This window comes from Agelaius phoeniceus, chromosome 28 (assembly GCF_051311805.1).
Source record: "Agelaius phoeniceus isolate bAgePho1 chromosome 28, bAgePho1.hap1, whole genome shotgun sequence".
NCBI classification, from domain to species: Eukaryota; Metazoa; Chordata; class Aves; order Passeriformes; family Icteridae; genus Agelaius; species Agelaius phoeniceus.
The window spans coordinates 5965148-5976428 of NC_135292.1; the positions used below are offsets into that span (position 1 = coordinate 5965148).

General features: G+C 49.9%; 1 protein-coding gene across 1 annotated transcript in view; it reads left to right on the plus strand.

Annotated features, from left to right (window-relative positions):
- The window catches only part of LOC129126583 (uncharacterized), a 311266-nt gene extending 304285 nt beyond the window's left edge, over positions 1 to 6981 (plus strand). The window contains exon 7 of the mRNA XM_077191255.1: positions 6027 to 6981. Within this exon, the coding sequence (XP_077047370.1) occupies positions 6027 to 6747 (721 nt within the window). The 3' untranslated portion in view covers positions 6748 to 6981. The remainder of the gene's footprint in view (positions 1 to 6026) is intronic.
- The last annotated feature ends 4300 nt before the right edge of the window (positions 6982 to 11281 follow it).

Here is an 11281-nt window from a genome sequence, read left to right on the forward strand (position 1 = left end):
ACATGAATTCCAAGGGAGATAATTGAATATCTGCCTTGGGTCTGGCTCTTTTTCTTGCCAAGGCCAATGGCAAAAGCTGTACCCATGGCATCTTGGTTTCCATCTCCGGCTTCCAAAGGTGTTTCTTTATTTCCCCATTCATTCTTTCTACCCAACCCGAGCTCTGGGCTTGCCAGGGGTTATGGAGGTCCCATTGTATTCCTAAAGCTACCATAACCCCCTGAAGGGTCTTTCCTGTAAAATGAGTTCCCCATCTGAATCTATTGCTTCCACAATCCATTATCTTTGAATTATTTCTTTTAGCAATAGGTTAATAAGTGATCCAGTGCTTGCTGAAGCAGTCAGAATTGCTTTTGCCCCCCTGTTAGGTGCCATGGTGTCAGCAGAAGATTTTGAAGCCTTCCTGCTCAGGGCATTTCAGTGCCAGGCTCTTACAAGCACCCACAGCTCCGCGGGTTGAGCTGAGCATGGGCCGGTGACCTGCGCTTTGTCTGATTCCCCTTCCTTAATAACAGCCTGTCTTGTAGCTCTTTTCCCTTCTGCTGCCCTTGCAGAGCCATCCACAAACACATTGTCTCCCTCAGGCCAGGGAATGTCCCATCAATCTCTCCCAGCCTGGCTTGGGAGCTCTGTCCCTTGAGTGCAGTCCTGGGTTCCTTGCCAGCCCCTCTCCAGGCTGTTCAAACAGGAGGCTGGGTTAAACCCTTGCCCTGTCCTCAGTTCTGAATCCTCCTGTGCCACTGAACAAGTTTCATACTGTAATCACCGAGCCCTGCTCATCCATTGAGAGGCTCTTTTGGTTGTCAAAGCTTTAACTTGATGCCAGACTTGAACTCTAGGAGATCCTCCTGTTGTCATCAGTTTTCAGGCCTCTGCTCCCACGGAAGCTGTGGCTGCACAATTCTGCAGACAATGAGGCTGCTCTCTGGCCACTGGGTTAAACATTTTAGCACAAGAATTCCTTTGGCAAGACCCTGTTTAACGTCCACCTATAATTCAAATTCTTTTTCCCTGTCTGGAAGGCCCAGGCCACTCGCCTCAGTTAATCTTCATTTTAACACTTGAAAATTCTGTGTTTCCTCCTTGTGTCCATCCCTCCAGTTTGTTGACTGGCAAGATAGGAGTGTTGCAGGGAGACATCCTTGGCTCCAAAAGCCCTGCCTTTAACAGGGACTCAATACCAGGCTGTGAGCCCTTCCTTCCCTCTCTTGGAACAGGGTATTGCTTGTCCTGGTTGCTTTAATTTGTAGAGGCTCCATATCTAATTTTCTGTATTTCCCTGGGGCTGCCCACACTTCTGGGTTCACTTCAGCATAGGCCTTGTCAGACTTTTGACACAGAGGTACAACAGAACTAGCCTCTGTATCCCTTTTTACAGTATTAAAATCCAGCTCTCAACCTCCTTCCTAGTTAATTACAATCACAGGAAGAAGAAAAAGAAATTCATTTATTTCAAACCTATCCCCCACAGCTTCTAATAGTGGTTGAACAAATCATACCTGCTCATCTTTCCCACTCATTCCCTTAAAAATTAAAATATTCCTGTACTATTTTCCCCTTTAGGTCTAAGATTCAGAGCAGATTGAGAGGCCCCTGTGTCCATCAGGAAATGCCTCCTCTCAATGCAGACCGAGCTGAATGTTCTCAAGGGCTCCAGTGTGGAGGGTCCCTGGTGTGATGGGAGCTGTGACAGCCCTGCCAATCCATGTCCATCACGGGCTGGACTTGCTGGTCCTGAGGGTGCTGCTGTCTCTGCTTGCAGTGTCCTTGTGCCCTGCAGCCGGAGCCCTGATTCCTTGCCAGGGGCTGTTTGGGTGGGCTGTGCCCTGCCGAGGAGGGCAATGCCTCTGCCGGGTGCTTGTGGCCGAGCCGTGCCCTGGGTGCTGGGGCCCCCTTGGGCCCTGGGGCTGATCCCTCAGGGGCTGTAGGAGCTCTGCCCTGGCCTCTGCCTTCAGCTTGGCCTTTTGCTGCTCCCTTCTTGCATTCACCTGCTGGGCCTTTGTGCCCAAGTGCTGCAGGGCCTTCTTCTGCCCCTCCTGCAGCCCCCCTCAGTGCCTGTGGGTGCTTGTCTTGCTTTACAAGACAGTGTCTGCTTGGGAAGGCAGAAAAAGCCTCTCTTGGAATGGAGAATGCAAAGCCCCTCCCTCTTAATTTTTAGGATAGTGAAATCAAGGGGCTCTCAGGCAAAGATATGGGATTAGGAATAACGGTTCTTTACTAGTGTGTATAATATAATAATAGTAGTGTGTATCAACAGCTCCGGCAGTGCCAACAAACAGAGCCCGGAGCCGGTCCCGGCCTTTCGGCTGCGGCGCTTTCCCCTTGGGTGCAGTTCCGGGCACGGCCGGCAGGGGCGCCGGTGGCTCCCGCGGGGCGGGGCAGCGCATCCCTGCCATGGGAACCTCTCTTCACGGCAATAGAGCAATCCCTTCATCTAACTCTTTCACTTTTTTACCTTCTGTAGCCTTTCTCCCGTGTTTTGAGAAAGAATTTGGAGAGGGCTGCCTTTTAACTGAGCTCCTAGTGTTTCGATAAGGTGCTTCCTGTAGAGAGAGGGATTTTCCCTGAACAGCCGGAGCTGTGGTTACCAAGGGGACGTAACTCAGAGCAGGAGGGGTCAGGGGAGGATATCCCGCCGAGGCTCGGTCGGAGTGTGGGCAGGGTGTGCTGCCGGAATCGCCAGAGGGGGATCTTCCCGTGGAGGCCGAGCCGGAGCGTGGGCAGCCCCCACATGGCTTCTGGCGGCTGATCCGGCAGCTCCCGGCAGAGAAAAGGCAGGTGGGAGACCCCGGCAGCAGCAGCGGCGCTGCCCAGCGCAGCTGGCACGGGCAGGGCAGCCGGGGATGGGATGGCTGGGACCCGCCCTCGGTGCGGTCGGCGCGGTGACCTCGGCCCACGCGGCAGGACAGAGCAACCCCATCTTGCCCAGCATGGCCGGCAGAGCGGCCGCGGGCCGGGCAGTGGGGCCAGGGCACACAAATTCACCGCCAGCGCCGGGGCAGGTGGAGCTGCCCTGGGCAGTGAGCCCGCACCTGGGATGGAAACCGGGGCAGGCGGAGCTGAGGCGGGCAGCGAGCCGGGACCCGGGACAGGCGCCTCGGCCGCCAACGGAGGGGGCAAGAGCTGCAGAGGATCCCACTCTCTTTCTGACTTTTCCTCTTGTTCCCCTCCCTTTCATTTCCCCTTTTTATTTTCTTGGTTTTTTCCTCGGCTGTTTCTGATACTTCAAAGATTTTTATTCTCCTAAAATCTCCTGTCTAACATATGGCATCTTCTCTTTCTTCTAGATTAAATGTTTTTTTTTCCAAATAAATCCAGAACCTAACAAATCTAAACTTCTGCTTGGATATTTTGAAATGGTCGACGAGCTAACTCATGACCTCCTAATGTTGTTTTTCTCATCACCTTTTTATTTATCCTTTGGCAAATTAAGCATCTTTCAGTGACTTGCTTTGCTACACCAAAAATCCCAGTGCACCCAAAATTCCTTAAAAAATGATCACACAAAGCTTGAGTATGCCAGTGGGGTTTCTGATGCACGTCTTCTGATATTTTCCTAGTAAGCACATTTTATTAAGTAATTGTCTTCCATGTAGAAGTTTCTATTTCCCTGATTTATCTTGTTCATTTCCTATCTTGTTTAATTCTTTTTTCTTGGCTTCCCTAAACTTTGGAATTTCCAGTTTTTCCTCGTTTGGAGTTAATATTAAAGAAACTCTTTCAGCTCCATTTTCTGCTGCATTCTTAGCTTTGTGATCTGCCCCCAGTTTTCCCAGTTTGCCTCTCCTTTGGCCCGGGCCGGGTTCCCCCCGCCCGCAGCGGCTGGGAGCAGCCGAGAGCCCCGCGCTGCCCATGCCGACCTGTCCCGGCTCCATGGCCGCTGCTGCCGCGGGCTGCGAGGGCTGCGGGAACGGGGCACCGAGGGTGTGGCTGCTGCTGCGGGAGGAGGAGGAGGGAGGGAAGGGCAGGGATGGAGGGGGAGGAGGAGGCGGGGTAAGGGGGGAGGAGGGGGAGAAGGAATGGAAGGGGCGGGATGGAAGAGGAGCAGGAGGTGGGGATAAGACAGGGGAGGAGGAGGAGGGGGGATGGAAGAGGAGGAGCGGGAGGAGAAAGAGCAGTGAAGGAGGCGGGGTTAGGGGGAGGAGGAGAGGGAGGTGGAGATAGGACAGAGGAGGAGCGGGAGGAAGAGGAAGAGGAGGGACCAGGGCGGATCAAGGCTGAGCTGCGGGAGCCACGCGGTCTCGAGCCCTGCCTGAATTCGCAGCCCCCACCTGTGGGATCATCGCCCCCCCCCATGGCTCCGGTGAGCGGGGAGGGGGAGCCCGGCCCGGATATCCCGGGGGGTCCCTGGGTTGGGTTTTTGGGGGGATGTTTGGAGAATGAAGAAGTCCAAGGCTGAGCGGAAAAGGCCCCTCGGGGGGACATCGGGGGGTGGCGGTGGCGGCTGCCGGCAGAGGCAGCCTGGAGGAGCAGAGCCCTGTGTGCCCCAGGAGGCCAAAGTGGGGAGGCCAGAGAGGGGGGAGCGCCGCCATTGGCGGGAGCCTCAAGAGCCTGGAGAGGGGCAGGGGGGACTCCTTGGAGCCGCTGCAGCGCAGAGCAGAGAATGAGGGGAGAAGGGAGCCCGGGAGCCCAAAGAGCCCCGGCATCCCGAAATGGGGAGAGCCAAGAGGGGGGAGCTTTTTGGCATTGCTGGCACTGCCAGCAGCCTGGGCAGGGCGGGCACCCAGGAGAAGGGGGACCCCCAATCCAAGCGTGACCCCAGCAGCTGGGACAGGGTAGAACCCCTGAACACCAAAGGGGAGGGACCAGGGACGGGGAACTCCTGGGAGGCTTTTTCAGGGCTGCATCTTGGTGTTTGGGAGGGTTTACTGGAGCCCAGATGGCCGGTGACTTGTAGAGATGGACTTGGGCAGAGGGACCTTGAAACTCAATGTGCTCATCCCTTGTTTTCTCCAAACCAGGATTTCCCATTGCCAACCCCTGGGAGGCTGTGAGGAAGAGGAAGATGCTCCAGGGCACTGAAGCAGGTGAGGAGGAAGTCAGTGTCTCTGGAATGCTTAAATTTAGAGGGTTTTGGGAAAGCTTCAAAAGACAAGCCTCAGAGACAGGAGAACTGTGATTATAGCTTTGCAGCAGCCATAAGATTGGTCAGCAAAAAAATTATAAAAGAAGTAGAAAGTAAGGAGCATTAGAACAACGGTCTGTGCATTAACACTTATCTATACTAACTCCCTAACCTGCAGAAAAGTATATATAGCAAGATATCAGGAAGTTCCAAGCTTAATAATGGAGCTCTGTTCATCGTGTTGTAAGGCTTACAAATAGGTATTGTGTTTGAAGTAATGGAGCATGGTTTTAACCAATAGTGCTTGGATGGAACCACTGTCAATATGCTTTTGCTTTGTGTGATTGGTGAAAAACCTTTTAAAGTAAGTTTTAACATTAAGGTTTTTTTCTGCTACCTGGGATGTGAGCTGCTGGCATCTTCCCATTGGCATAACCAAGAAATGAGACTGATGCTGAAAAATAAAACAGCTCAAGACGCGTTCCTAGCAGTCCAGTCCTGTTTGTGATGTGTGCACAGCCGCGAGCTGGCGATGAATGCCCCTTTCCCCTCTGTGCTGCTCCATCTCCCAGCCCAGCACGGCCCCCGGCTGCAGCACAGCCCTGGGGGGATCTCGTTGCCCTTGCCTGTGGCACGGAGGCAAATCCCATGCTGTCCTTGTCCTTCCTCGCCCAGAGCAGGAGCTGAGCATGGAGAGCAGGGAGGACAAATGCCCGCGGCAGAACCTGGTGGCAGAGGCCGTTTTGAGCGGCTCCACGGCGCAGGAAGCCAACGGGGAGGAAAAGGCCCGGAGATGCCGCACGAGGAGGGGCTGCAAACGCAGATGGCGGGGACGTGAGGGGGAAAGAGCCAGCCTGGGCCGGGAAGGCGGCCGGAGATGGAGGCAGAGCTCGGAGCTGGTGCTCCATGAGCAGCTCCATGATGGGGAGAAGCCCCACACGTGCGTGGAGTGTGGGAAGAGCTTCAGGTGGAACTGCCACCTGATCAGCCACCAGAGGATCCACACTGGGGAACGGCCCTACGAGTGTGGGGAGTGTGGGAAGAGCTTCAGCCAGAGCTCCAACCTGATCAGCCACCAGAGGATCCACACTGGGGAACGGCCCTACGAGTGTGGGGAGTGTGGGAAGAGCTTCAGCCAGAGCTCCAACCTGATCAGGCACCAGAGGACCCACACTGGGGAACGGCCCTACGAGTGTGGGGAGTGTGGGAAGAGCTTCAGCCAGAGCTCCAGCCTGATCAGCCACCAGAGGACCCACACTGGGGAGAGGCCCTATGAGTGCTCCAAGTGTGGGAAGAGGTTTCAGACCAGGTCCCATCTTCTCCTGCACTATCAGAGTCACACAGAGGAGAGGCCCTTCCAATGCCCCGACTGTGGGAAGGGATTCAAGCGTAACTCCGCCCTCGTCACCCACCGGCGCATCCACACAGGGGAGAGGCCCTACGAGTGTGATAAATGCAGGAAGAGGTTTCAGACCAGCTCCACTCTCCTCCTGCACTATCAGAGTCACACAGATGAGAGGCCATTCCAATGCCCCGACTGTGGGAAGGGATTCAAGTACAACTCCCACCTCGTCAGGCACCGGCGCATCCACACAGGGGAGAGGCCCTACGAGTGTCCCCAGTGTGGGAAGAGCTTCTCCAGGAGCTCTCACTTGACCCAACACCAACGGAGGCACCGGTAAGGGAAGCCCTGCGAGTGCCCCGAGTGCGGGAAGAGCTTCGTGCGCTGCTGCAGCTCCATCCCCCACTGGAGGAGGCACTTTGGGCACAGCCCTGGTCACTCACATTCCCTGTGATCCATGTTGGGAACACGCCTGGCTGCTTCTCCTTTGGTTTGGCCTGAATTTTTTTCTCTTCTCCATCTCTCTGTCCTCCAAAAGTCCATTGGGATGGAACAGTCACCTCAAAACTACTCAAATTCCACTGAAAATAACTGAATTTTAACCCAAAAGGGCTCAATTCCACCTCAGATTGCTTGTTCCTTCCTCCAAAAACTCAATCCCAGGCCAAACTCACTCCATTGCGCAGCTGTCAAGTTGAGATGGAGTTGGAAGGAGATTGGTAGAAGTGGGATCCCAATTTGGAGCAATGGGATGGGGATTGTGTGGGGCTGGGTGTGTGGGATGTATTTGATAGCAAATAAAACTTTCCGAGTTACTGATTTCTGTCCCGTTCATTTTCAGTCAGTTCTGTTTGCCGAGTGCCACCTTCTCAGCTGATTCAATTCCTATAAAAATCCCATTTTTAAATCATCTAACCCAAACAATCCAAAAACCAATATCAAAATAAAACCACCTGCACACAATTAATGTTTTAAAAATAATTTTAATTTTTCAAGAGTACTTAAGGATGTTATTAAAGTTTAATTGTTTGGTTGAAATGTCTGAGAAATTGTAGTGGTGTTTGGTCTTGTGTTTAGTATATTTGTAATATGAATTGTTTAACTAAGATGTGTTAGATTGCATGGTAGTTTCTTTACATATTTTTTATCTAAAGTACATTAGTCATCGAGTTAAAATTTTCAAAAGGTATTTCCTGATATATAATTTGTTTATTTATATGCATTGGTAATATTATAGTAATAGTTATTGTTGGTTTGAGTTGAATCATTGTTGGAGTTGAATCATTGTAAAGAAGAGTTGAGATTTTTATATTTTATTTTTATTATAATTTATTTAATTTCAATTATTATTTCTTTGTTTATAGTTTTATTGCAATTTGTTGAGGGGATAGGAAGGAAGTTCAAGGGCAGGAACATTTTTTCCTGGCTGGGAACTGGAATTCCAGACCCAGGGAGTGTGTGCGGGACCCCACAGACTGGGATCTAAGATGGGCTGGGATCAAATATGGGCTGGGATCAAATATGGACTGGGATCACATGGACGGGGATCACATGGATGGGGATCCTGTGGATCAGAACCCTCCAGACCAGGATAGCCTGAAGTGGGATCAAATATGGACTGGGACTGTATGGACTGGGATCCCAGGGACTGGGACCATATGGATCAGGACCACACAGACTGGGAGCAAATATGGGCTGGGACTGTTTTTTAAAGTAGCTTTGTTCTATAGTTTTTATTTCTGTCGTTAATTAAGCTCAGTGAAATAGCTGCTTGTGTTAAACTGCCTGCTTGGGTGGGATAACATCCAATGCACCCAGGATGAGGACACCTGTACAGATCTGCCAACTATCAGCACTCCCCGTCTGAAGGCAGAGTGCACCAAGGCCCAAAACCTGGAGGTGATAAAGAGAATGGACTAAAACCACAGCCAAGGAATCTGCATGCTCTAAAAAGGCAGATCCAGGGCAGAGCCATGCTAAACAGTTCTTGGAAGATGTAAACTGGGTGCATCTTGGCACTGAGGCAGGAGCACCCTGTTACCTTCAGGGATCCCCTGAAATACCTTTCCCCTTACATCAGCCTGGTGCATATTCATAGAGCCTCATGCACAGCAGCTGGGAAGGGTTTAACACTTTACTGGGTATATTAGTGTTCAGAAACACATAATCACCAGAATGATTATATGCAGGTGCTTTTATTGAAGAGCTCTGGGTGTCAGGGGTACCAACCCAAATCTGACTCCGACATGGGTTCGGGATGAACATGTTTTTATATTCTATCATTATATAACTTTCATGTTAATGATTAAACTTCAATTGTTCTATTGTATACATAGATTTCAGCCAAGCATGGGCTCCTTGTGGCCCCCCTCAAACTTCTAACATAGTTTCTCATGGTTCTTCCTATGATTATACAGTAATTATATTTAATTACTAAACAATCATCACATCTAACAATTATATCATTTATCATGTTCTGCTTACGCAGGTGCAATTTCACATGATCTGGCAAGCACAAAGCCTAACATTTTCAGAGTCTATTTTTGACATTTTTCCAGGGCCCCACTATCATTCTCCCCCCTTTGAAAGCATTTTCACTTCACTATAGGTGTAAATGTTTTCACTTGATATAGGCCTTTATTTCTCAATTTATTCTTGATGCTCTTCAAGTCCATGGTTGATGTAAACGTTGTCGTGGATGCTGTCACGAACTGGAGAACCAGAAGATGGTGGGCGTGGATCTCGTGTCAGTGCCTTTATTATCTTCTGGTTCCAGGATGTTTTCTTCTGTATCTCTCCTTTTAAGATGCTGTGAACTAACCAAATTGCTAAGAATACAATTAGTAAGATTATCACACTCTCAATGATAGATTTAATCCATGAACTCACATTCCACCCTAACCCTTTAAAGATTTTGCCTAGCCAGGTCGTAGTCAAATCCTTTTGCTCTTCTTGTGCTTCATGCTCTCTTTGTTTCAACTGATTGATGTCATATTCTACATCTGCAGTTACATTTGGGATGTGAACGCAGCAGTGACCAACCCGTCCCTTTAAAAATCCACATACTCCATGCTCTTTCAGGAGTAACAAATCTAAGGCTAATCGATTTTGTAAAGTCATTTTTGTGCTGGCTTAATTCTTTAAATCCTTCCCGGGTGACTCTTGCCAGTCTATCTACCTGACCTGTAAGTTTGTACAGCATCTCCCTACTCTGATAGTTTGCTGTAGGACCAAGCAAAGACTCTCGGGCCCACCCAAATTTCACTCCACTAGAGGGTTCTTGCCAAGTGTCATCTGGATTTTCATTGTCTAGAACTTCTCGTCTTGCTCTTATCTGCACAAGTTCATGTTTTCCGTTAAATGGGGACTTTTTCCAAATTGGACATGAGGTTGGGAGGCCTAAAGTAATTTCCTTTACTTTCCCATCTACAGGCAGATGTGTTGTCCAGGTGCCATTGCTTGCTGCCCATACAAATTGTCCTGGACCTCGGACTGTAATTCTGGTACATCCTACAACTGCTTTATAATTCACTCTGCCTTGTTTATGTTTGATCCCTCTGCAAGCACAGCCAGTTTGTAGGGCTATTGCCAGGGGTGGCATCGGCTTTATCTCTGCATCATCAGAAGTGCAGTCTTAAGTTTTATTACATGCCCACCAACTTACTTGGTCTGCCCTCGTTCTGCTACTGGTGGCAGTGTTTGTTACTGCTGGATCTGTTTCATTCTCGGAGCCTTCCCACTTAATGCACCAAGGGGTGTTTGCCATACATTGGAATCTTTGAAGGATACTCACAGACCATGCACTGTCCCAAGGCTCTGTCTGATCTTCCTGATCCTTGGCCTCACACTTCCATACCAGAGTGGTTTCTGTAACATTTTCTGTAATCTTTTTATAGTGTGGCAAATAGCATTGCCATTGTGTGATGCCTGCTGATTCTCCCATAGGGGTTCCTAGTGTGCCATCACTTAGAATACAGTCTTTCTGGCCCATGGGTCTCATCCATGTTCCTATTTTCTCCCAAGTTTCCTTGACTACTTGCCTCGATTCGGGTACCTGTTTGCATGCAATTGTTTTGTTGTTTTGTATTTCAGGTAGTTTTGATGTTATGATTCCCCAATTTACTGAGTCTCCTGCTGCCTTTGGTATTGGCAGACAGGCAGTTATTCTACTGGTGTTTTGCATTTTGGCAAAGGCTTTGACTAATCCAATCATTACATTCTCAGCCTGAACTTCATTAGAAACCTTTATCCCCTGTGTTTCTCCTTGTACTTCTCTCTTCATTCTAGAATGAAGAGTGGTTAGTTGATCTTTTTGCATTCCACATCCCAAAGACATTAATGACCATAACATTGGCACAATTACTGATAGCATTCTCAAAGTGATTAAACACATCTTATCTGCAGCCTTGTTGGTTCCACAGTTTACACAGTCCGTGATCCAGGATGGATTTTCTTCACTCGGGTGTAGTGAATCCAGGGGTCCACGCCGGCTACTTTGGCTGCTGTAAAGGTGGTCAGCAGTACCTGGTGGGCTCCACTCCACTTTTCTTTCAGCGGTTCTTCGTTCCAGTTCTTGATGTACACCTCGTCTCCTGGATGTATGTTATGAACTGGGTTCTCGAGAGTCAGCGGTCTATTCCGCACGAGGATGCTCCGGAGCCGAGCTAAAGTTTTCCCAAGAGACAGAACATAATTATACACTTCCTGCTTTCCTGTGACGTGCACATTAGGGTTAGGCTCAGGAGATTCATATGGTTTCCCATGCAATATCTCCTAAGGACTGACTGACATCCCACTCCTAGGCTTTATCCAAATCCTCAACAGTGCTATTGGCAAAGCCTGGGGCCACTGCAATTTGGCTTCTTGGCATATTT